At 38.5% G+C, this 26,662-nt stretch overlaps 1 protein-coding gene across 7 annotated transcripts; it reads left to right on the top strand.

Annotated features, from left to right (window-relative positions):
- On the top strand, positions 1 to 26,402 carry PSEN1 (presenilin 1). 7 transcript variants are annotated; one of them, XM_075105727.1, is made up of 12 exons: positions 1 to 114; positions 2,857 to 2,999; positions 4,828 to 4,866; positions 7,677 to 7,933; positions 9,044 to 9,185; positions 12,916 to 12,983; positions 14,702 to 14,922; positions 17,222 to 17,320; positions 18,593 to 18,679; positions 19,530 to 19,703; positions 21,759 to 21,877; positions 22,181 to 26,402. In XM_075105727.1, the coding sequence occupies exons 2-12, from the start codon at positions 2,916 to 2,918 to the stop codon at positions 22,334 to 22,336; spliced, it is 1,446 nt and encodes a 481-aa protein (XP_074961828.1). In that variant the 5' UTR covers positions 1 to 114; positions 2,857 to 2,915; the 3' UTR covers positions 22,337 to 26,402. The 7 variants fall into 7 exon arrangements, with proteins under 7 accessions (XP_074961828.1, XP_074961824.1, XP_074961830.1 ...); XM_075105724.1 differs by lacking the exon at positions 1 to 114 and adding an exon at positions 3,679 to 3,754 and having other exon boundaries at positions 2,965 to 2,999; positions 4,742 to 4,866; XM_075105723.1 differs by lacking the exon at positions 4,828 to 4,866 and having other exon boundaries at positions 26 to 114.
- The last annotated feature ends 260 nt before the right edge of the window (positions 26,403 to 26,662 follow it).

The following is a 26,662-nucleotide window of genomic DNA, read 5'->3' as shown; positions in this document are numbered from 1 at the left end:
CCGCCTCCGCCGGACGTGAGGTCGCGGCGGAGGGCGGGGCCGCGGCCGGAAGCGAGCGGCGCTGGGCTGGGAGGCAGCGAGGAGCCGGTGGCGGAGCCCGCGGGAGCCCTGCAGGTCCGTCTGTCTGTCAGCGGGGGGCTGGGGCGGCACCGGGCACGCCGCCGCCTATATCGGGGCGAGCACCCGCCGGGCCGCCTAGCGTCTGGGGCGCAGGGGCGGGCGCGCTGCGCCAGCCGGAGCCGGGGCGGCAGCGGGGCCGGCCGGCCGGGCGGGTCAGCCTTGCGCCACAGGCTGGCGGGCCGGGGCGGAGTGGGCACGAGTGGGGCCGCGGTGCGTCAGGCCGCGGGGGGCCGGGCCTTCACCCCAGCACCGCGGGGGACCCTCCCCGCCCCTGGGCCTTCCCGGGAGCGGCGGGGCAGCCCGTGGCCTCGCCCTGGGAGCCTGGTGCGGGGGGCCCGGCGATGGGAGGCTGCTCCGGGCCGGGCTCCGCGGGGCGCTTGGGGCTCCCCCGGGGAAGCAGCAGCCGCTGCTGCTTGTTGCTTATTTGGGAGATTAAGCGGGGGTTACCCGGGCCGCGCCGCCTGTGCTGGGGCTGGGGGATGCCTCCTCTTCCTCCTCCTCCGAGCAGAGAAAGCGTTGCAGAGCTCGCTGGCGTGTTGCCTCGACGTGTTAGGCCAAATGTAAACGCATGAAAACTGTAGTGGTAACTCCTGTTCTCCCCGCTCAGGAAAGGCAAAGGAAGCAAGGAAGAACTTTTATAGACAGGCTGTTTTAATATTAAACAGCTTGATTAGAAAAACATTTTGGTGAGTCCCTTTTCAGGTGAAGCAAGTAAAAATTTAATTTGTGGCTGTTTACGCAGACATTTCTACGTTTCATTCATTCATAGTTAAATTTAAAACTCGGGAGTGTTCCTTTATTTAAAAAATGAAAAATAAAGCTCTTTGGGAAAATGTCCTGAATCTGTTTTCTCAGCTCTTGAGTTTTCAGAAGAGATTGCTTTAACAAACCATAAGTTTTGAGGCCTGTTAGACACTGTCCTTCAAGCTTTGGTGCAACTCCTGTCAGTTACTCCTCCCTGTCTTCACTTTCTCTCTGCTCCTCAGTAGCTGTTTTTCTGTTTGGTGAGTTTGTAGTGGGTTTCTTTACCAGGCTTTAAATAGGATTTTGTGGGTTGGTGTTTTGGGTTTGGTTTGGTTGGTTGTTTTTTTTTTTTTTTTAACTCCTGTAATTTAATTAGAATTTTGACATGCTGCTATGTGAAAAATCACATTCTGATACTCCACATTTGGCTAAAAATACTCAACTTTTTCCTCTGCGGTGCGCCTGTCACTGAGAGTTTTTAGCAACAGCAGCCTTAAAACAACATTTTTTATATTCGGTAGCCCAACCAAAGAATTGGAGCAAAACCTTTAAAAGCAATGTAATGCCTGTTTATTTTCATATAATCTTACTTTTCATTATATTTTAAATTAGATGTGCTTTATTTTAATTACAAACGTGGAAGAGAGCCCTTCAAGTGAATATGACATTGTCTTTCTTTTTCCAAACAGTTTGCATGCTCCCACTAGACTTGTTAAATTGGTATTGCTTCCTAATGGCTCTTCAGCGTAAGCTACATCCCTGCTGAAGTTAGTACGCACTGTGCACTAGTCTTCTAAGTTATATATGTATATATTTGTAAGTAGAGAAACAGCTTTTGCATCTTGGTGTGTATGAAAATAGGCTTAACTCCCTCTTTGAGTAAGATGCTGCATGGCAGCGCTTGTGCCTTGCTGCTGCCAAAAGTGGGAGGCCTTGCTTTCTGATGTCCTCACTTGTATGAGTTTTTCGAGATCCCTCCATACATTATTGAGTATACCAAAACAGCAGAAAAATATTCTTGTTTTCTTTTCCTGGATTTGTTTTATTCCATTTTAGTGAGTAAAATCTACTGTAAAGAGGACTGATGAGTGCTGGAGTTGGCACAAGGTAGGAGCAGGAGCCACTTGGGATGGAAGTGGGGACTGTCACTCCACCCTTCAGGCAGTGGTTTATTCACTTCCCTGTGTTTTGTGTAACCAAGCCAGCGATTTATCTAGGCCGACTCATTGTTTCTTGAAATTACGTATTTTGTGAAACTTAAGTAGTTACATCACCCTTCTTCCTCTTTCCCCTATATTGCTTTATCCTTCTTTGTTATGAAGCATAGGGTTTATTCATGCTTGGCATAGGAAAATGTCAGCACGTGACTTTATTATGGAAGAAGGTATAAAGGTGTTACAAGCGTATGGTGTGTTTATGTATATTTAGCTGATACGTAAAACCTACCACTAGGGGAAATGAGTGCCCATTAGTTCGTGAGGCTCAGCTGAAATACTGTTTTGTGTAGCTCTAGGTCGCTCTTAGGTATTACAGTATCACAGATTAAAGTATCCAGATTTTAAATGATCAAGTGTAACCCAGTCATCCTTGCTTGAAGATTCCCTTTGAGCTTGTTTGCAATCTAAAACCAAATGACTTGGAGCAATTGTACTCTGCTGAAATAAAAACATTCAAGTTGTGCTCTGAGCAAGCATGCAGTGCTGCTCATTTGTTGCCCAAGAAGGAATGGAGAACTGTTTTGAATTATTAGTTTGTTGATGGCTTACTTCCGTGGCTGATGAACTAATTTGATAACACCTAGATGCTCTTATTTTTATTCTGGAAAATCCCTATTATGACCTCATAGTAAAGATACGATACAGTTTGGTGTCACGGTGTAGTTAGAAAATGGTTAGCTTTGGTCTGCATGAACTCTAAAAGGTGGGGTAGGGAGGGGATGGAGAACTTGGTCATATAAGAACAGAGGCTTTTAACCCATGTTTTCCCTTTCAGCATCTCAAGAGGGAAGATCCATTTTGTGTAGGAACAAGCAATTTCCGGAGGCAGCCCCAATGACAGAACTGTCTGCACATTTACCCCAGTTTCAGCATGGACAGCTGACAGAAAACTTCCCTGATAACCACCTCAGCAATACAGTATGTAACAAACAATTTTATTACCTGATAGCAGTTAAATCAGGATGAATTATGAGTGTGGATGAAAATACAGTTCAGAACTCTAGAAATCTGTTTGTTGGGAGTATTTTTCTGTATCTGGACTGTTGTGGTGATAAGCAGTGCCAAAAGAAATATTCTGTAAAATATCTGATGTTCTGAACTAATTTGTATATACGGAGAAGACTTCTCCCAGTTTAAAGTGGAGTTGGAAAGACCAAGCCCTCAAGAAAAATAAGAAAATGGGGTGGGATGCTCCCAGGTCAAACACTGACCTGTAGAGGATGTAGTGAGCTCTCTTGGTATAGCCTGGCTGTGGTCTGCTTGTTTCACAAGTTTCTCAGCCACAGAGTTAATCTTAGTCTAGGTAGAGCTTGAAGTCTGGGTGGTGTTGCTATTGCTGGAGGACTACTCCCATACAGGAAGAGCCAGCACTGTCTGTCTTGTGAAAGTGTTCTCAGAGTTCTTGAGGTTTTCAGGGGGAGCGGGAACTCAAACCATAAAGTTTTATATGACCATTTTGAAAGACCTAAGTGCATAATTGTTGCTAAAACGGCACTCAGTTACTGCATGTGTTTTGGTAAAACCAAGTTTAGATGATTTGCTTGGGTGTGGTGCTCAGGTTCTTGGATTTGTCATACTGTCTTTGTTCTTGCTATAGCTCTTGAATATCAGGTTTCCTTGTGACACAGAAATGCTCTTATGAGGCTGGGCCACTCGTAGCCATGTTTATGGTGGTGAGTCAAGACAGAATTTTGATCTCTGCTCCAACTCTTCTGTACAGTCCAGCAGTTTAAGTAGAATTTTGAAAATCTATGCCTTTATTTCAGATCAGCATCCTGCTAGATCAGTAAAAATAAAACATTTGAAAATTTATTTTTTAATTAAGAAGTCAGTCTGACTTAAGGCCTTACTGATTATAGAAACTATTAATAAAAAGATAAAAGTGGCAACTTTTCTACTGCATCCTTTGTGCTTTTACTTCAGAGGGAATGAAAAACATTTCCTCTCATCTTGGACAGGTGAGAGATTAACTTTTACTGAATTTCTGCCAGATTAAAAAGGCAGAGCTCAACAGTAAGCTATGGGCTCCCCATCCTTACAGATAACTTGGTCATGCTCCTTCCCAGCAATGGGGGATGGATGGTTCTATTTATTTCTCATTGAGAGATTGTACTGGTGAATAACTACTACTTGTGCTTTTTCTTTCCATCTTTAAGTGTAACTCTAAGTGTAGTTTCCATACTTAGTTGTAATGATTTTTCTCCCCTACACACAGCCACTTTGTACCTACGTACAAAATACCTTTCCTACTTAAGTGTATCTAGCTTCTGTGGCTAACAGCATGTGAACTCACTAAGTACTATAACTTGCCGTCTCTTATTCCAGCCACACACCAAGAGTTCAGCCCAGTCTTTGATATCTGTCACTGTATAATGGCCTTTAAACATAAATGGTGTGTATGTAAGAGCTAATGAAGTCTGTGCCCACTGTCAGGCAGTGGGGTCTGTTCCTGATGAATAGTTGTGGATTTAATAAATAAAACTTTTTATCAAATACGCTAGTTTTTAATCTCTTGGTTCAGGGGCATTGCTCTGGGTTTGCTATTAACTATTTTCCTGATAGGGAAAAAAACCCCAAACCCTATCATTTGTGTTTGATATTGTTTATTCACCTGAAAGCGCGTAGTTCATAACTTACGTTTGCTTACGGTGTTACAACAGGTGTTACTGACTTTTTAGCTTCAGAATTTTCACTTTTAACTATGTCTGAGGAAAGTGAAGAGTCTGTTCCTTTGCTTCCACTTCAGCAAGAGTCCATGGCCTCTGCTCTGTTTAATTCTGATCAGGTAGGATATGAGTGTACTTTGTTCTTTTAAGCAGTGGGGCACGCGCGTGTCACATTTTGCTACACTTTAGTAGCCTGAAGGACAATTTTTTTCTAACTTGAACAGCAAATGAGAGAATAACTCTTATAATTCTTCTGATGCTGGTATGGTTTTCATGCACTGTTTTTTAATATGTTAAAGTATTTTGTGATCATATCTTTGTTCCTAACTAGTGGAGGGAATAAAGTGGAACATATTGGTCTAATTCCTTCAATTTTTCTCTTTATGTTTGATTTTGCAGTTTTTTGTAGTGGTTTTTTGTGTTTGCTTTGCAAGGCTATAGATTTTTTATTTTACTTTTTGTATATCAGTGCCTAAAATGCGGGTAGGTGCTCCCTCATGCAGGACTACTATTACAGCAGAGAAAGGGCAATGTATTGTGCAAGTATGCAGAAACCTGAATACTAGGTCTGCTTTACCTGTGAAGCGTTCCAAGTCTCTGATCATCTCCAGTGTAGTGTTATGTATGATCATCTTAGTTTATGTAGACAGGTAAGCTTGTTGTTGTCTTGTAGAGTGAAAGAAATTGATTATTTTCGCTATTGGAATGAAAAGTGTTACATTTGAGCTATAACCTGTACAGAAAGAGGTTCAGTTGCAGCCAGCATTTCAAAACAATTAAACATAATCTCTTTATTTGCATTCTCCCATACTCCTGTTTCTATCTGACAATAATGGTATGTGAGGACTTTACGCAAAATGCCAAGTGATTTATAATTTATCTTTCATTTAGTAAGAAATCATACTGAGCCCAAAATGTGTTTCAGGACATAGTTTAAGTTAATGATACTAAGTTGAAATTAAGGTTGAAACCTTAATTCTAAAAATCTGGTTGCCTGCTAGTTTTAGTTGTTAATTAAGACAATTTTAGATTTTTTTTTTCCCCTCCCATTATGTTCAGTTTCCTTTTTGAAAAATTAATGACATTTCAAGGACTGTCCTCTAAGAAAAACCTGCTGAACTTGATCCTGAGGATACCTCAAAAAAGGAATAAATAGGCAGAGCATTTGATATGTAGTGTTACTTTGTAATATTTCATAAAAGCAATTTTTTCATGTTTTGGGGAAGTTGTAAAGTTTCAAACAAAGTTTTAGCAGTGTCAGTGTTTGCAGTTCAAAGTCCAGGGACTTGTACTCCTTAATCACTTAAGTGCTTTTGAAAACCACCCTATGAGATCCTGAGTGTGTACTTAACATCCAGCTCCACCCTCAGAGAAGGAAAATTCTGTATAAAGAATCTCCAAAATTGCTATTGATTTATCAAAAAACTTCAGTAAGTTGATGAGATACAAGTCAGCAGTTATGTTTGGAAATGCTATTAAGAACAGGTGATGAGATTTTAACATTGCATGTTTAAGGAAAAAATTAGCTGTATAAGAGTACTTAAGCAGAAATACATTAGGTTATTTTCAATGCCCTATCTTCTGTCTAGAGCAATTTTACTGAGTGATATTTTAAAGGTGTTGCAAATGGTATCTTCCTTCAGTTTATTGTACATTTTAATCTAAAGCTGCTTTAGTGCACTTGCTTGAACTGAACTGTTTGTAAATTAAGTAATTCTGAAGAAATTAGATTCATTTTGTAAGGAATCAAAAATCTTTGTATTACATGTTTTATGTTAAACCTCTTGAGCGGAGGGAGTGGGAACAGTACAGCGTTGACTTTAGTCATGGTAATAAGGTAAAAAGAAAAGTAGACTGTGTAAACTGTTGCATTTTAGGGCTTGTTTAGAGTGACAGGTAAACATAAAATGGCTTTGGTTTTTTGTAGTCCAGAGCAGGTGAGACACAGCTCACTCTCCTGTTATGTTCTCTGCATGTGCTCACAATGTATAAAAGGCTGAATGCCCCCCACTGATGGGGCTTCTTGGGGAGGGAGCAAAAGGTTTGTGACAACAGGAGGCATGCAGGCCCGACCATTTTCTTGTAAATGGTGTTCCCAGTTCCTGTTTTTGCTTATGGTTAATCTTCATTCCACTGAAAGTTTACCTCTGTCCTTGTGTTTGAATTACACCCTTGACGTTTCATGTAGCAGTATCAGGAAGGCTAGGAGGCTCTTCCACATTTCTTGATAAGAGTGGTGAAATTTCTGCAATGTCAGTGAAAGGATGTGCAGTAGTATCCTTGGGAAAGAAAGAATCTTGCATGCTTAGCTCATGACACTAAAACTTTGCAATCAAATCTCAGACTGAGAACTGCCTGAGTTTTATCACTGTGTCATTCTTCTCGCTAAAAATGTGGGAACATGATACCTTGTGAAACTCCATTTTAATATATATTCTAGTTAGTGTACTGCAGTGGGAGTAACATAGTATAGAAAATAGAAATTTTCTTGGGACTGTCATGGAGTTAGATTCATAAATGTCTGGCATTATTTCTAGGAACAGATAATAGTTAATTCTCGTCAAGCTGTGAGTAATCTACTGTCATGCACACTTGTATCAACCATAGTTTGGACCAAGGGAAGAAGCTGTCTTTATTCAGCTTTTTAAATTCCATTTAAAGGAAAGGTGACATATGCTGTTAGGTACAGCCAGCCATGCTTCCAGCTGCTGCTGTTTTTAGTACAAATGCTTCTAACATAACCCTGCCCTCCCATTCTTTTGATAACTATGTGATGCAATTAATTCCTACTGTTGAAGTCCTTGCTGAGGCAAGTGTTCTTGACAGTAAATATTGCCATCCATGTTTCTCCTTCAGGATCATCTTTAACTTAGTGTACAAGAGTATGATTGTGGATAGTTGCTGAGGAAACTTTTTTACTGTATTGCAGAATGACAACAGCGAAAGACGTTGCCACGATAATAGTGAGCGCAGAAGAAATGACAATCCTGAGTCTGAGACCAATGGGCAGCCACAAAACAATATGCAGCAAGTGGTGGAACAAGATGAAGATGATGATGAGGAGCTGACACTGAAATATGGGGCAAAACATGTCATTATGTTGTTTGTACCTGTCACGCTTTGCATGGTGGTCGTTGTTGCAACCATCAAGTCTGTCAGCTTTTATACGCGCAAGGATGGACAGCTGTATGTATCAATTTTTTTCCCATCTTTTCAGTGGACTCACTTATGTAATTTTATTTAATCTCTGTTTCTTCAGGAGTCTAATTCAAGCAGTGAACTCCCTCTTGCCTCCCTTTTCCCTCCACCAGCCTGAAGATAGTTTGGTACCTTGGTTGTTACTGCTTGGTTCAAATCCTAGTCCTCATTTTAATACTTTATTGTGCCCTGTGGTATTTACAAAATAAATCTTAAAAAACCCTACTCATTTAAATGAAGTAATATATATGCCAAGTTCTAGTTTGCCTATGCTGCTTGATAAAGAAAATCAAATGCAAGAGGAAGATAGCTTTTATGAGTTTCACTTCTGTTGCAGTTACAGAAACTTCAAAAAAAAAAAAAATTTCAGTGAAAGCTGATTTGAGAGAAAGGAGGCAGAGGAAGAGCACTGAGGTTGTCAGAACCTGCAGCAAATCAGTCTAAATGTTGCACTGTGAAAACGTTTAGTCAAAATGATTCAAGGTGTTTGGGTTTGAAATGTTTGCATAATATAAGCATGTCATAAAATGTTTCAATAAAACACAGAGTTCTTTTTCATTGTCAAAATTGTTGACCAAAGAATTTTTCTGGAGATTTTATTTATGGTGTGTTGTGCGCCGCTCTCCCCCACCCAACGAAGTGGGTTTTTTCCCCAGGTTATATTGTTTCTTTAAGAAAAAGAGAGTTGAGCCCATACATTGTTTTGTTGAAATCACTGAGGAGCCTTTCATTGTAAGTCCACTAGATGGTGTGCTTACAAATGTCTAGCTGCAGCAATAGTCTAATCGTTCATAGCATGTGAGTAATTGCATCAAACAACGTGGATTTCTGGGGTTTTTGGTAGTTTTACAAAGTAGAAAATAGTAGTAATCTAAGAACGTAGGAAAGGCAAGCCTAAGGGAAAATGCTGCCTTTTTTTTTTTAATTTTTGTCTGATATGATACTATGCCGCCTTTAAAATTTTGCAGAAGTAGAAAATACCTGTTGCTTTTGCGGCTCTGAATAGAAAGATTACTGCAATTTCATTTGATGCTGGCCTTGTGTATCTGAAACATCTGTGTGTTCAGTTGCATTTCAGTTGATTCTTTGTTGTTGTAGCATCTACACTCCTTTCACAGAAGAGACAGAGACAGTAGGACAGAGAGCACTGAATTCAATTCTCAACGCCGCTATCATGATCAGCGTTATCATTGTCATGACCATACTCCTGGTTGTGCTTTACAAATACAGGTGCTACAAGGTGAGTATAAATACAACTGACTTGAGTAATTGTGCAGGTTTTATTTTTTAGTACAGATTATTGAGAATGGAAAAAATTAAGGGTTATCAAGCGTGAGTGAGCAAAAGTAGCAGAACTGTTAATTCAATTCACTGTTTCCACTTTGTGGCTTCTGTTCCTTTGACACAGCGTGGGGGCGAAGGCCCCAGCTAACCCTGCTGGCTGCTCTGTCGGTTAGAATTCGTGTGGCGTTGCTTCCTATTCCTGTGAAATGTACCATGTACTGAAATCTTCCTGTGGTCAAGAACTACAAAGTACAGACCTGGTCCTACATATTGAAAGCTATTCAGGACTTCAGAGACTTTTCAAGGGCTCCCCTCTCCCCACCCTGCCCCCAGTATAGAAGTGTGCCAACGCTCTGTGCGTGACTGTACGCACCAGGCAATATTCTTATAGCAAACACAGACTCTAAGGCTCTTCTGTGAAAGACTTCAATTATGTAAATGTTGTAATCTAGGCAAGTCCAGGCTTAGTATATTTATTACAATGTCACCTGCCTAGGACGAGTTGGTCATGAAATTTCCTGGTTGTCTTTTGGTCTTAAGGACCCATTTGACAAGGCTTGGCATAATAAAACTTCCCAGTGTGCAGCCAGAACCTTGAATCCATTTCATAGTTGTAAAACAGGCTGTGGGACCCATGCACTGGCACAAAGCTTTGCTCCAATTTATTTTGTTTTCGGGAGGGGAAAATGGTTTTGATCTTCATGGCTGCGGGTGCAACCCCTTTACTAAGTATCTGTGGAGCAACTGGGGAAATGATTTCTGCCTGAATCTGCGTACAGCTTGGAATAGTGTTTTTTAAAGTATGGGCCTTCTCTTCTATCGCAGTGTGGTGTTAAATCAGTACTGACAAAGTGTTTTTTTCAAACTGTCAATTCTGTTCATTCTAATGAAGTCAAATAACTGATGTACTTCAGCTAGGTTCCTTGGCAGCCAGTCATTTCTCCTTACGTGCAGAAGGCATCAACTAGTTTTTACTAAGCTTTTCACGTTTCTGGCTTCCCTCTTGACCTTACAAAGCACTGCATGTTCTCTTTACAAAAACAATTGTTGTACTAAAAAATCAGAATAATGAGACAAGAGAAATTTACTGTAGTTGTATTTTATGCTAATTAAAAGAAATAATTAACAACTTATTTTCAGAATTTCTAAAAGTGTTTCTATGCTGCTGTACCAGAATGCTGTAAAATGTAGTTACCTGTCCATTTAATTCTATTTTACCTGTAGTTCTGTATGTTGAATGTAGTCTAGATTATAGGGAATGGAACTTATAATGAAAGAACGTTAGGCCTCCAACTGGTAGTGATAATTTGCTTATCTTCAAGATTTTTATCTGAAAACTCCTTTGAAGAAAGGAAATACTGTTTCAGCTTTACTGCTCTTAGTTTCCTATGTTTCTCCTGCATGTGATAAGTAAGCGTGGTCCTGATCCTAGCTCCTAAATCTAACCAGAAACATCATCTTCAAAGGTGATTTTATTTGACTAGATTTTTTTTCTTTAACATATTTTATTATTTATTGTTCTCTACATTCTTCATTGTTCTAGCCTGCCTGACCAAAATCGGGCTGTGGTAGCTCATTTTAATTCTCTGCATTCTCCAATCCTTATTTTTTATTCAAGTTGTAGCAGGCAAAGCCAACTCTGTACCAGCAATCAATTAGTGTTGAAGCTGTTGCCAAATGAAGAATGAAAATTCTTTAATTGGAAGGCCCACATGCCTGTCATGGTATCCTCCTAGGAAAACACTGGCCAAAACTTACAAGAAATACTTTGGAAAAATCACTTGTATGAAAAGAGCTTGGTGATCTGGAAAATGCTGTAGCAAATGAGATACATACTGAGAATAAAATAAACATCTGTGTAAAATGCCAACTTAGTCAACTCTCGAAATGACCCCCTTTAGTACTGTTGACCGTAGTCATGCAAAGTGTGTGTAAGCATTTCCTGAACTATGGCTCTGTTGTTGGACATTGTTAGCATTTTACTCTTTACTAGAATGAAAGATTAGTATCCATATTATTTTCTTAAGTGATAAGAAAGTTTAAGAGCTTATACTACAGATAGAAGAACTACAGATAGAAGTCATGTTATTATGAAAAGAAATAACACAGCTTTTCCTGACATTTTCTTAAAACGGTTTCAACTAGTTCTACAGATAAGTAAGATTACTCTTGTTAGCTCACTACTTAGGCTTTACAGGTTGTTTGAAAGTTGGATTCTGTTTCAGGTACCTATCAGTCTTCAGCTTTAGTGTGGTCCCGTCCGCCCCCCATGCGATGAGTGGTGGAAGTTTGATGGACTGAGAGGGATAGTTTGGCAATTTTCCTGCAGCACCTTTACTGGCAGCATGCTTATTACATGTGGGAAATTCCCATGTCTTTTTGAGAATACACTAGCAAATATGGAAAGCAAATCTGTCAGATTAGCAAAAAAATAAAACAGGTTTTATTAGGTTGAAGGTTAAATTTGAACCTGTTTTGAAAGGCAGACAGTGTGAAGGAAGAGAATGAATGTTTTTAAACTGCTGGGAATTTAAAAAATGCTTATGAAAAATTTAGTATTAAACTAAATGTACTAAATTACTAACTGTAATAGCTAGATTCCTAGTTTGCTGGAAAGTTGCATAAACATGATTCCTTTAGACTGTGTGCATATGGGCTTTACTTTTAAATTAACTTGCAAAATATTTTAAAAACCGTAACAGAAGATACATTTTACTACACATCTTTCAGAAGAAGAGAAAGAGCACAATTTCTAACAGTTTCTGAATACTTTGATCTGGTGTACATATATAGCTAGTTTAACCAGCTAATTTTCTGTTGAGTGTGTCTGTTTGAAGCAGGATTTCTTACTCAGCTTGAATTTCTAGATTATTGCTTCTGACTGGTTATCTACTTGTAGCATTGGGTCTGGTTTTATATAAAAGATTCTGTGCTGGGAATTTGACAAATGTATGTTTCATTTGAGAAATGAGATTACTGAAGTTACAGGGCTCTTCAATCTTATTTCTTAATTTTGCACAGTAATATACAAGAGTGGTATGCATTTTCTTCAGTGCAAAGCCGTGAGCACCCATCATTTCCAAGTTTAAATCTATGCATGTCTCCACTGAGTACAACCCTGAATGGTTTTCTGTTACCTTGTTGGGCATGTATATCTGCTCTCATATCAAAATTGGGGATTATGTGTATAGATTATTGACAGAGAATATAGAAATCCTTACATGGTCATTCATCAATGACATGCTAATTCTGAATTCCAGCAGATGAGCACTGAAGGTTTTTCTGTGTTCTAGCATTTAATTCTTAACTGTATCTGAAAATGATTTGGAATCAGAGCAGGTTTTTTAATTGAGCAAAAGTGAATCATGGCTTCCATCTGTATTAATGCTGGATACTTCTGCTATGTTATAATACCACTCTTATCGAAATGGCCTAAAAATATACGAACAACAGTTTTCATGGTATAGAACCTCTAATGAAAGACGACAAAGCACTTAAAATTCATACATGTAAATTGAAATATAATGTGTATAGGCTAAATATTAATTTAGCAACAACCAAAGAGACACATATGAAATTTCTTGCTTAAATCAAAAGGGAAAATAACCTTAAAAGCATTTTTAAGTAGATATTAACTTTAAAATAATGAATCTAAAAAAAAAATTGTATTGATCTCTTTTTCCCAGGTGATCCATGGCTGGCTTATCATTTCTTCTCTTTTGCTGCTTTTCTTTTTCTCATTCATCTACCTGGGGTAAGTGAACTAAAGCATTAATATGCTATTTTTCATGTATCAATTTGTGCATGTATTTATTTTAGAAGTAGCCCTTGAACCTTAAGAATGATAGTGAGTAAGCTATTGCAATAAAATTTTTAGTTTTATATAGGTACATAAAGCATAAATAAACCCATAAATTTCCCATATAGTGCATCTGATATCATACAGAAGCTGTCCATCACATGCGTCACCACAGTAAGCTATCTTCCACAAGGTAGTTTATTCTGCTAGCATACCTTCTGATAACTTAAATTTTCAGAAACAACTGCCCTTGAGTTATATGGCTATCTCATGGCTTTGGTGGGCTGTATATGCAAAGGCTGTTTGCAAGGGAATGGCAGAAAAGAATCCGCTGAAAAGAATCTACTTTCTCATCAAAATATATTCAGTGATTTTTCTTTCCAAATTTGGAAGCATGCCTTTACCCAGGCATCAAGAAAAATTGTACATAATACTCGGTATTCTCTAAAATGAGCAACCTGATCAGGGTTTGTAAGCAGTTAGGCTGTGAAATTATTATACTGTGTGTATTTTTGTACCATTTGATGACAGATACACTTCTCTTTGAAGAAGCTTATTTAATTTGGGTCTCTAGGGGGAGAAAATGGTGTTCCTTCAGTCACTAATTTTTGCCAAGTGATCTGTGATGCCTTTTTTGGTTGGTATTTTCTCTAACCTTAATAACAACTTTTTAAATACAAGGCAATGTGTTGCACAAGGGCAGTACTGTCTGGGTGAAGACAGGTTGCCAGGCTCTCTTCCTTTGGGTTTGGGTTGGCGCTGGCACTCTTCTATGAGCATGTGTGAGTAGAGGGATTGAAGGCTTTCCTGACACTCTGCTTTCCTTCACCTGTCCCTGCTGCCTCACAGCAGTGCTGGCTTCGTTTTGCAGAGGCCCAGTGAGTGAGGAGGGAGTTTGTAGACCAATTCTGTGTGACGGCAGTAAGGGGCATCCTGTTAACGCTGTACATCTCAAAGGCTATCTAACAGTTAGGGGAGACAAATTTCCCGGAGGAAAGTATCATGCAAATTATGAGGTTCTTAGTGGCTTGATGAGTTAGTAACAGCACAATCTGCAAAAAGCCATCACAACTGTTTCTTCTTTGCGTCAGTGGAAACCACCTGTGACTTGGTGACAACATATTTGCCTGTTTTGGTTTTATTTATTGAGGGTCTTAATTAGTTTATAGTATTTGGTGTGACAGAGTTCATGCAAAAATAAAGCCTTTTACTTTAGTGTTTGTGGCAAAGAATAAAATAGAATAACTATGTATAGCTTTCTTTGAAGTTAGCAGTGTTTGCATTACACAGGCGGCAGGTAAGTAGAGAGAGATATGTTTGTATGCCTTTTAAGATCCATTATAACCTCATGTGTTTTTATTCTTCTGATTTTTAAAAATTACTGTTTTTGCAGTAGTGTCCTTTCACGTCAATGCCTGCTTTGATTGAGAAGGAAGTAGGACACTAAATGAAAATTTTTAGAAAAGTGAAAGTGTTGGTGTGAAGCAAACACTGGTAAAATGATGCTCTTTGTGAGGAATAATTAAGTACTAACTGGAGATAGAATTTTACATTTGTGCCACTACATTGAATATGAAAATTTGAAAAATATTTTGAATATTGCATCTATAACTTGTTTCCATTTTTTTTAAGCAAATGCAGTCCATATTCATTTCCATCTTTCTTTTTTTTAGCGAGGTTTTTAAGACATATAATGTTGCCATGGACTACATTACGGTGGCACTCATAATCTGGAACTTCGGTGTTGTGGGAATGATCTGTATTCATTGGAAGGGTCCACTTCGGCTCCAGCAGGCGTATCTCATTATGATAAGTGCTCTCATGGCCTTGGTGTTCATTAAGTACCTTCCTGAGTGGACTGCGTGGCTTATCCTGGCTGTCATTTCAGTGTATGGTAAGGTCTGGGGCAAGGCATAGTAACAGGTATTATGGTGGGAATTTCTTCTATTTCCTGACTTTTCCAGGACTAGACTTTTCCCAGATCTGACTAGACTGTTTAAAAAAAAAAAAAAAAGCGTCTGGGGTGGGTGTCATCCAAAGTAGTGGATAAGGTGATTACAGACTTCAGAAATAAGATCATCATCTAAACCGAGATTGCTCCCCTGCAGCTAAGGGCTTTGTGTAAGTGTGTGATGCCATCTTACTTCATGTTTTCTGGACTTTCTAGATTCTCTGGGGAGGAGAATTGAAGTAATTCAAGAGAGGAGGAGATAAGAGACCTCTTTTTGCCATTTTGATCTCTTCTATGGAGGTGGAGAGCTTTTGGCTTCTCGTTTTCCCCAGGAATCCTTGGAAACTATTGCATGTTCAGAATTAGGATCTTATTGTTGGTGTGCAGTCCCATACAGTTATAGATCTGCCCAGCCTATAATTTGCTCAAATTTGTGGACATAGAAACAACATCCTGATCCATTCCTAATAATATAATGAGAAGGAAGCAAGGAAGGATTAAAGGCAGTTTTCATTGCTCAAAGTAATTTTACATTTAAAAGAATATAGGTGAGAGATCTATTTCCTTGATTTTTTTAATAAAAAGAAAATTCATTTGAATTATTGCATATTACGCTTTTTCAGAATGATGACAGAGATACCTAGATGTAGTTTTTTCATAAGGCTTTAGAGGGCACTCGACACTTTTGGTAAAAAGATCACTCTGTATCCCAAATACCGATTTAGTTCCCAGGCAAGACTACAATCCAGTTACTTAGGCATAATTAAAACATTACAGCTAAGTGTATCCATGAAGATGTGCTCATAACTTGAATTTTTTTTGATGCATGTAAGCGTGATGAACATGTACTCTTAAAGTCACTGGTAATGATAAAGACTGAGAATCTGTCCAGCTGTAGAAGTGCAGAGGTTAATAAGATTTGATTAGCTCTGGTAGGTCAGTGTACTCCTTAGGTGTCATCCTCACCAGAGGGAGGAAAGAATGTCCATTGTGGGTATGCTCATGCATCATAAGGCACATTAAGAAAACCATGCCATCCCCTCATCCCACTTCCACCCTTTGTATGACTGGAATTTGAGTATTCCAAGTGTTCAGCCTTCATTCAGTCATTGCAGAACAAAATTACTCTTCACATCATATTCCAAGACCGTAACATGTTTTTTGGAGTAAAGGGGAGGTAAGGTTCAAAGCCTGCGACCCCACGCTAAGAGTTCTTTACTTGAGTGGGACCGGCAATGGTGCTAGGGCAGTTAGCTCAGGTGCAGAAGGTCTGCCCTGTGCAACCTACAGCTCCTGACAAGTAAGCTGTTCCTTTCAGTGTCGAATGAATTTAAAGACATACAGTGAGTAGACAACTGTAAAAGGTAGTAACAAGGTTCATACATAAATATTACAGCTTTCTGTCCAAATAAGCAAGAAAAGGGAAAAGTAGCTGAGGCTGGTTGTGGACTTGTAAATTTTGTTAACAAACCATCAACATCCAGGTGAGAAAGCAAATGGAGCATCTGATAGATCCCTTTTTCTTAACGCTGTGCTTTGATCTATGAGTAACTTGTACAGTCATTCTATTTTGTAAATATTTGCTTTTCAGTTCATTTTTACTGATTCACCCAGTTTCATATACTGTCCCATGAACGAGAATTGAGGAAAGCAACTTTCTTATGCTAAACATGCTTTGAACACCCCTCAAATCTATGCAAACACAGCATTTTTCCACAATGCTTAATAAACCTGGGGTTTTTCCTCTTTACATGCCCATTCACTTTTTTTCCCCTCCAAAGAGTGAATAAATTGGCAGTCATGCCTACTTCAGGGAAGTTATGTAAGCCTCACCTGTTGTCTTAAAATTTGTTTCAGTATTAAACTTGGGTTAAGAAAAGCTTTGATAATAGAAAGCAAGCTTGGATACTTCCAAGATGTTAGTTGAATAGTAGCTTTCATGAATTATTTGCTTTTGATTTGCAAGTCAGCATATAGACACAAATACATTTGCAGCTGCATAATATCTTCAGTGAGGAATATCACATTTTTAAAATTTGTATACAGATTACAGTAATATGTCAAGTAGGTTGTATAACTGAGAATATTAAAAAGTACTCCTGTAGGGTACTGACTCGTGGCTAATGTCTCTCTCAAAAGTCTATGTCCAGGGCAGCATTATGTCTTATTACCAGTCTCTGCAAGTGTTATAGAAAAACCTTATGTCTGCAGTGATGTAAGGCCTGTTCGCTCTTCCTTTCAGATTTGGTTGCCGTCCTGTGTCCTAAAGGTCCTCTTCGTATGCTTGTTGAAACAGCTCAAGAGAGAAATGAAACTCTCTTCCCAGCACTTATTTACTCCTGTAAGTACACTTCATTAAATACTTTAAACTTACAATCATGCACTCAGCTGAAGTGATTTTCTCATTTTTCTGTGTTTTAACATGATGCTTGTCAGCTGGAATTCTTAGTCTGTTCACCTGGGCCTCAGTTTGCCTTTCACTGTTGACTCAAAAATGTGGAACATCTTCTGGCTAAGATATTTCAAGTTAAAAACCAGCATGTCTTGTTACAAAATACGAACAGGAAAAATGGTAATATACCTTGTTTTGGCAAAGTAGTATGTCATTAGGCTGTGAATTAAGCCTATTCAAAGGGAGTACTTGTTTTCAGAAAATATTTATCAACTTTTAGTGCTTAAATAACCTGTGTGTTACAGCAGGAAAGGGAGAAGTTGCCAGGAAGAGATTCATTTACAGAACTGATTTCTCCAGGGCATGTCTTTTGTGATACAATGTTGGCAGTTGCAAAAAAAAACCTACTGAATGCAAATTTCCGTTATGACCTGTGTATCAATCAGTACATAATTCCACTGTTTCTGAAGTTCCATGTTGCTGGTCATAATCATATGGATAACCAGTGAAATAGGTTAATCATAAGTCATTATGCTACAGGTGCTCAAGAAAGGCGTGTATTTGGAAGCAGGAAGTGTGTTGTAGGTGTAAGTTGCTACTTCAGGACTAGTGTAGAGAAGGGAGATATGTCACTCTTGCTGTGTTTTACTGATAATACTTATAGCTGCATGTTGTCCTGTTTTGTGGGAGAGGTTAACACAGAGAAATCAGAAACTTGCATTAAAATACACCATTTAAGTGCCTCCATATTGGAGAATTCTTTGTGAAGGTAGGCGCAGAGAACAGCTATCTTTGATGCAGATACTGCCGCTGAATTGAGGTACCTCAGTTCCAGCCTTAGTAGACCTTTTTATTTGCAGATAATATAACTGATTAATTGAAAAAAGTAAAGAAATCATTGATTCAAATTTTCAGAGTGGACCTTATGTAGAAGTAATTTCTCTCGCAACAGCTGTTGCCACTTTTTTAACATCTTGTAAGAATAAACCTTTTGTTTCCCAAATTCTGTAAATGCATGTTGGAGCTGGTACTGGCTGTGTTTCAGATATTACTGTGCTTAAAAGAGAGTAAAATCGCTTGTTGCAAAAGACAGTTGTATCCAAAAAAGAAAAATGAATGGATTGATGCCAACACTACCTCAGAATTGCATACATCTGAAGATATGATTAACTATGCTGGGGTTTTTTTTGTTTGTTTGTTGTGGTTTTTTTTTTTAAATAGCAACAATGATATGGCTAGTGAACATGGCTGAGGAAGATCCAGAAGCCCAACGAAAAGCTTCCAAAAACTCTGCTTACGATAAACAAGGTGAGTGTTTCTTTGACAAGCTTTTATAGTTCTCATTTTATTGGAATACATGTTTATGGATACTTGTTTTTTAGATTTTTAAGTGCCCTGATTGCTGTAGAAGAGTGAAAGCATGGAGGCCTTCTTAGGAATGATGAATCTGTCAAGACTTCAAAAATTGCTTACTTATTGTACAGTTAATGTTTTTGCATTCATTTTTCTGAGATCCAGGATGTTCCTGGTTAAAGGACTCTCAATAGACAACTATTGACTGAGCTGAATTGCTTGTCAAATTGGGATGATATAGTATAATGCTAACTCATTTATATTTGTATTAAACAGAAATGTGCCTAGCCCTCTTGGCTATCTAGCTAGTGTTTAAAAACATGGGGTTTGTTTGTTTACATGTGTTATTAAAGCAGAGCAGAGTTTCTGGATTTAGCATGCTTGAAGGGGTGTATGTATATCTAACTTTCAATGAAATGTAACTTTCTATTTTACTGGAAAATTACGCTGTCGAGTAAAGAAGCTAATGAAATACTAGATGAGAGTTTATTCCTTAAACTGTGATCTTTAATTTAGGTTACCACAGAACTTCCATTCTGTTATGTCAAAGTCCTCCTGAATACTAGGACTTGAGTGCAACATGCTGTGATTGCAGGGTGCACATTAACTCCTGATTGTATAAATAAGTGCTAAAATCCTAAGTGAGAATGTCTTGTAATGGTGTGTGCCGGTGTTAGATGTTGCTAAATATTATGGAATACCTCTTTTTTTTCCTCATTTTTCTATGATCTTACATGTGGAGAGACTGTTATGTTTTAGAAGGCACATTTTTAAAGTAGATCTTAAATGCCTTTCTTCCTTTGAGCTCTCGCAAACCAGACTCAGAATGAAGATGCTGAAGCAGATGATGGTGGCTTTAGTCGGGAATGGCAGCAACAAAGGGACAATAGAATAGGACCCATTGAATCAACACCTGAATCACGTGCTGCTGTTCAGGCTCTACCCAGTAACTCTCAAACAAGTGAAGACCCCGAAGAACGTGAGTGTGGAGTACTGTGTATGAAAGGCTTAGTAAATTTGAAGCTAGTTAGTCTTAGTCATCCTGACTGCACAGATACAGTATGCTATGAGCTAATACCAGGCTGAAGAGCTGCTCTTGCTCATGATCAATGCTGCCGTGCCTCAGAAATAGATGGATTTGCTTTTTGGTAGCTTTTGGTTTTGCTGCGGGAGTGAGTAATATTGGCCAAATTGATCTTCCATTTGACAAACAGACTCAAAACTTTAATGCGCAAGCTGCTTTCAGACCATTATATAGTCAGTTGCATTAGCTTCTGCCTTTTTCATGCAGTATTCTGCTGTGTGTCACCATTTTAGGCCCTGTAAATGCAGTCCTTAACTTTTTTTTTTTGCTTCAGGATTAAACTACTGTAATCCACTCTGTAGAAAGCAATGTTTAAAACCTAACTGGAGAATGAAATGAATGCAGAATGCCATGGGCTTGCTTATTTTTCTCCAGCATCTTGCTGAGGTGCAGTATCTTTGGAGGGCATATGACATCAATACTCAACTGTTTTAACAGACTTGTGATTTCCAGCTGGAGTTTAAGCTGCTATTAGATTTGCAAAGCTCTGAATTAATTAAGGTCTGCCTGTCAAATAATGCCTCTCCCCATGTGATGCTGCCATATTTAGCAGGTGCAACTGCTTCCTCTGATTCTCAGGTGCTCCTCTGTTTAAAAATATGGACTTCTACTTTAAGAACGATACTAGAATTTACTTTGTCCCAAAAATTCCAAACTCAGGTTATGTTGCAAATCCATTCTCATTGCTAGAGCTTAGAAAAAGAACGTTAAGATGCAGAAATTTTAGGAATTGGGCTATTTTAGTTAGTTAACTCGTTAACTAAAACTCTTGTCTGGCCAGACTAATAATTTTCTTCTTCCTGTATTCCTACAGCAAACAGTAATAACAGATGTGCAGTGATCCAGTCAGGCTTGTCAGCGAGCGTTAGCTTACTATAGAAGTTTGGAGCAGTTTATTAGAAATTTGGAGGGTTCGCTTGTGTGGAAAGAGTTATGTAGCATTTGCCTTTGCTTATTGTTCTGTCATGCTGAAAGCAAGCATCCAAATTTTGTTTCAGCACTTAAAGTGTTTTAGTGCTTAAGAGTGTTTTATGAATGCACTGTTCTAGGCAATATAATGGAGGCCTGCTAGTAGGGTTGCCTTTTTTCTTTTTTTCTTTTATCTTTCTTTTTCCCCTAGTGATCAACCAGTCATACACCTCTGTTTTGATGCTCTGAATTCCTCTAAAGTGAGTTTTGGCCTGGGTGACCTGGTGTTGGCCTCTCTGACTTAGTGTCTTGGACTAAAACCTCAGAAAGTGAACTGATGTTCAGGAAATCTTTGTTATTTTGTTTGCAGAAATAATTGAGTATTGTGCTCCCAGAGTTGTTGCTAAGGTGGTAATTAGTATTTAAAAGAATAAGACATTAACTCATTAATTTTCCTAAACCTCACATCTTGGACTAAATACGTTAGGTTTTTGCCTCTGTGATATGTATGCTCTGTGCATTACACACAAGTACTTTTTAGAACTATGCTAGTAAGAATTCTGTAGGAAAATTGAGTGGGCGGTGGAGTATTTTGCTGGGTATAGGTTTTGAACTGGCAAATAAAATACCATCTGCGAGGGATTTACTTGTTTTCCCCTCTTCCTCAGCCAGCTAAGAGGAATTGTATTTCAATATTCTGTTGAATATGACATGACAAACAAAAGTGGGCACCCCCTCAACAAATATAATTACAGATATCTGAGTCTGTATATATTGCATCTGTATGTACAGGATACTAGGAATATAGAAAAACACTCAAGTCATTTATCCTGTAATTAGAAGTGTAATGTTCCTAAGCCGCCATCTTTCACAGGAGTTTATCACTTGATTCAGGAGTGGTACTAGTTTTGAAAATAAAATGTTCTTACTAGCAAGTCTTGTTGGTACTTAATGTAAATCTGTATTATTCTCTGCAATTTCTGATATGTAATATTAGTAGGCTGTCTGGTACTTAATGCTGCCATATATTCACTTTTGCAGGAGGAGTGAAGCTAGGTTTAGGAGACTTCATTTTCTACAGTGTCCTTGTTGGCAAAGCCTCTGCAACAGCAAGCGGGGACTGGAATACAACTTTAGCGTGTTTTGTAGCCATATTAATTGTGAGTATAATGTAGTATTAAAGACGGATAGTTTCTGTTGTTCATCAGGGACAGAGTCATAACTGCTACATTTTTTTCTTTTGGAATTTGTTTATTTGGTAGCCAGACTGTAAGCTGAGGGCTTTAGCTGTTATTTTCATTGGCTGTACATCTGTCACTTAAGCCTTTAGTTTAGGAAGGCATGAACTGTATCTTGTATTTCGGTGGGATTAATGTTTATATATATATAAAAAAATCTTTTGCTTGTCAGAGTTCCCTAATTTCTCCCTATGTTTTGTTTTTGTTTTGTTTTGTTCCCCTCAGGGTCTGTGCCTTACACTTCTGCTTCTTGCCATCTTTAAGAAGGCCTTACCAGCTCTTCCAATCTCCATAACCTTTGGGCTAGTTTTTTACTTTGCTACAGATAACTTGGTGCAACCCTTCATGGACCAGCTAGCGTTCCATCAGTTTTATATCTAGCACACTTGATGCTGGTATTCTATGGATATTTGTAGCAAATGTGGGAGAAGAAAAAATGTTTTTCCCTCAGTCCTCAAGTGAGACTGCAGTTTAATACTCAAGATTCCAAGCCTGAATCATTACAACTTCCTCCGATGGTGGTTTTTTTGTGTTCCCCACCCCCCACCCCCCCCCCCACCCCGAGACAACTGCTGCACTGGGCACCATATGAATTTTCCTGTGTGAAAGTGGATTCTTCCTGGTGGCTGGTCTAAACCGGGTGCTATTATATCAGAGGTAATCTGATATACATATCTCTGGTAAGGACCACTTGTCTGAAAAATTCTAATGCTTCCACCAGCAATGTGATCTCTTACCACAGGTTGATTATTTTCACAGCATTAAGGGTGCTTGGACTTCCTTGATGTTAACAGAGGAAGCTGACAAATCACGTGGAACTTGTCCCTGTAACTGCTTGAAGAGCAGGAACCCAATTCAGACTTCTTCAGCAGTGATTCTTTGACAGTGGAGTCCTGACTCTGTGTAACAAGAAAGGACTTTGTAGCAATTTGACAAAGGGAGAAAGTACTGTCACTCTAAGAGTGCTCCACCACTTCATAGCCTCTGTGCCTGAGTGTGCTTGGTTTAGTAAAATCAAAAGCTTGGGTTTTTTTTCCACACTGGAACTAGAGCCTTTTCTCAGTTTTAATACTTTGTATCCTCAAGCATGGAGTGCACCTTCTGTACACCTCCTCCAGTTTATGTAGCTACTTAGACTTGGACTGAATTATTTGGCATTAGTGGGTCATAAGGTCCTAATTTGGATCTTAGATTCTAAAACGTTAATGAACTACATTAAAAAGCAATTTCAGGACTTACTGTTTGTGCTCTTGCAAATCATTTTGCTAGAACACCATTTCAAACCCTGTGTTTGAGAAAAGTCACTAACAGCATGGACTGCATTGTTGGTATGTGTTCCTTCTATTGAAATTCTTATGAAATATGTAGACATTTATAGTAATCCCAGATGGAGTTTAGCTTGCCAGATCTAGAGGCCAAAGTCCTATTTATACCACTTGTAATGCATCACTGAAATTTTTCTTCTTCAAAAATGTGGTTTACAGTTCTGTTGACCTGAAATATTGGTCACTCAACCATCTAACCCTCAGGTGGGGCAGGGACCTTTTTTTCATGCAGTACCTTTATCGGTGAGGGTACATAAGTTAGGTGAGACAATACTTAATGTTACCAAGGAGCAAAATGTGTGGCCCTCTTCATTTTAATTACCTCTTCTGTGAGGAACTGAAGACTGGAGAAATGAAAAAAACCTCAAAATCACTGAAAAGAAGATATGAGGTTTTGAACTTCTAACAAGAAAAATAATTGATCCAAACCTTAAAACGGCTAAACTCTCTTCTTCATTTGAGAGAACTCATTTATGAATAATTGCTTGGAAATGAGACTTGTGTGAGATGAAGTTGTTTTTGCCATAGGCTCTTACCCTGTACAAGCCTTTTTTTTTTTTTTTTTGAGGGAAGCATAGGGAGTGGATACTGTTGACGGGCATTCCATTTTACTTGCAGCTTGACACTGGAGTCCTTGCCAAGTAGAACAACTGTCAAAATCCTGACGCAGGCTCCTTTTACCGTTTTTCTGGGGCTTTGTTTCGGTGCCTGGAGATTCAAAGGACTGAGGCATCACAGATGCTCACCAACCATTGCCCAAGTAAGGGAAGAAAGGCTGTGATAGATAAATCTGCTTTAAAATCAAGAAAGGCGTACTTTGATTGTCCTTGGAAACATCTGTCTCTTCCAGTATGACTTGCTAACTGTAGTGTTAGCATTTGCATTTTCATAAAATATATTGTCTTGTCTCCTCTAAAGTACTTCTGTTCATCTTATTTGTGTGCTGATTTGTCATGGATAGTTTTAATAAACTAACCATATCAAAATTGCTTACACTGACTTTTCAAGTCAAACTTGCTTGTGTTTTCTACCTTAAATCACTGTTCCATATTTTGCTGCAATGAACCCTGACTTAAAACAGATTGGTTGCTTTTTTGGTTTTTTTTTTTGTTTGTTTGTTTGTTTCTTCTGGGTGGCTTTTTTTTGGTGTTGTGTTGGGTTTTTTCTTTTTTTCTTTTGTTGTTTTGTTGGGTTTTTTTAACAAGACTTTGAGTTGTTTTTATTCTATTGTACCATGTCCCTTTCCTGAGCATTATATCTAAGAAAATTCCCTTGTGTGTTCTACTGGGCATCCTTACTATTGTTTCGTTGTATAAAACAGGTTTGCTAAGAGTTGGCATGACTAGCATCTCTTCACCTATCTAAGCTGACTCTCAGTTAAGAGTTGTTACTCAAACGGGTCATTCATCTTTATTGTTTGGGGTTTTTTGGCTTAAATATGCACCATGGGAGCACTAGCTCCATTAAGAGTTGCTTTAGAATCTATGGAAATGCACAAAAGCCTTTCCACATACTTGAATGAGTGTTAGATGCACAACCCAAGGAAGAGCTCAGAATCCTCAAACTCTGAATTGCCGGTCTTCCACTCCCCAGAGCTGCTTCTGCTATCCTGAAGTTTTAGTTTCTGAGCTAGTGTGGAGTTACAGTGGTGGAGACTATAAAATTTCTATTCACAGAACCTTGTTGAAGTTTGCGTGTTTGAATCTCAAAATACATTCAACAGGGAAATTGCTTTTCAAGCCCAGGCCAATATATGTTAAAGTACACTGCTTATTACCAAGACGTACATACACCTTCAAAAAACAGATGAAATTTTATAGATTTGCCTTTTTATGCCAAGTCATGGTAGTTTATGTTCCAAATGAGATCTTGCAACTAAAGATCATCTCAGTACTTGGGTCCTTAAGGTTCAGTTGAGAATAGTTTTTGTTTGCATTTGGGATTTTATTGCATAGGTGTGAAGGTTTTTTAACTTTTCTCTCCTTTGTCTTAAATATCTGGTATGTAGTCTGCATCTTTGAGAGAGTTTTATTATTAAATTAATATGTTAATGACAGCACATTAGACTAGCTCTGAAAGAACTATTGTGTAACCCTAGTAGCTAGATTCAGCTCTTTTGTGCCCAAGTAGACTGACTGATGACTGTTGTGTGACTGTTTCAGTATTCATACTTTGAAATTGGGTGTCAGGATAGCTTTCTCTCCCCTTTCAGCTTACATCAATGATTAGTCTCCTTCTTTGGCTAAGCTTCAAATAAATAAATAGGAAGACATAATATGGAGTTACAGACTTGCCTAAAAACCAGCCACTTTCATTTCTTTTTTTTTTTTTGTTGGGGGACTTAATCCAGGGCAAAAAAGAGAGATCCCTGGATGCTGGTCTTATAGCAGAGGTATATGATGCTGTCATACCTAGGTATGGCTATTATGGTAGCACTCAAATTCAAATGTCATCTGTGTGAGGTGAGTCTTGAAGGTACACATGTGATATTGTAACGTATTAAGAATAGTTCTGACTGGGCAGATGGTGACTTCTTTGAGACAAATAATCAAGGGCTGTGCTCCACTAAAAATGGCTAATCTCAATGTACAAAGCAGACCCTGACTATTCCAGGCATAGGAGACTGGTGCTTCTTGGATATATAGATATATATCTATACCTAAAGACATGTAGGTGTATATTATATGGACTCTGGGCTTGTAGATGACAACTGTTCTGCCATTAGCGCAGTCAAGGATTAAATATGCAGAAGTACATTTTGGGCAGACAGTACCGTATGTCAAAAATTCTCAAAATGCTTTATTAAAAAAAAAAAAATACTTTTGGCAACGATGCTGTTGAAAAAAGTTTAATAGACTGTGGAACATGTCTGCACTGTGATTGCATCTCAGTGGTAACTTGGTCATTGGGAACGCTGAAACATGAACTAGAATGGAATTCTTTTACACTCAAAGCATTTGCTGTTTTCTTTTTTACAAACACTGGTTTGTACATAAATCTGAATTGAATGTGAATGTTTTTTAAACACCTTTCCGGTTCTTGATAAGATACATTTTTGATAGATTATTGCAAATTTTCCTGTATTTGTCTAATTATTAAAATAAAAGTTGCATGGATCCTGACTTATCTTGCCTTTTCTATATTATTTTAAAGCCATTACTTAAAGCTGTTGGAGGCCTAAAGACTAGCTATTTTTATTCAACATTTAATGTGTAAGATTCCTGTCTTAAGACACTTAAGTAGCTGCTTTATTTCCCAGTGGAAGAGCTTCAAACTGATTTCTGTAGAAGTACTTTCTTCTAAAAGCTACTCTTTGTGTTCATTTAAAGAGTTGGTCAAAGCCTGTTGCAAAAGCCACCCATGAGGTATAATCGAGGCATCA

The sequence above is a fragment of the Phalacrocorax aristotelis genome, chromosome 10, assembly GCF_949628215.1.
Source record: "Phalacrocorax aristotelis chromosome 10, bGulAri2.1, whole genome shotgun sequence".
Taxonomy (NCBI): Eukaryota; Metazoa; Chordata; class Aves; order Suliformes; family Phalacrocoracidae; genus Phalacrocorax; species Phalacrocorax aristotelis.
Note: the sequence above shows the minus strand (reverse complement) of the source record. Positions and strands in the feature narration are given on the sequence as shown.

What these genes read in the sequence shown, in the direction of transcription:
- PSEN1 (XM_075105727.1), top strand. Translation starts at nt 2,916, where the DNA reads ATGACAGAACTGTCTGCACATTTACCCCAGTTTCAGCATGGACAGCTG. An exon ending in GGCTGTCATTTCAGTGTATG is followed by an intron (nt 14,923 to 17,221) that starts GTAAGGTCTGGG and finishes TCTTCCTTTCAG; the next exon opens with ATTTGGTTGCCGTCCTGTGT. An exon ending in AAGTGAAGACCCCGAAGAAC is followed by an intron (nt 19,704 to 21,758) that starts GTGAGTGTGGAG and finishes TCACTTTTGCAG; the next exon opens with GAGGAGTGAAGCTAGGTTTA.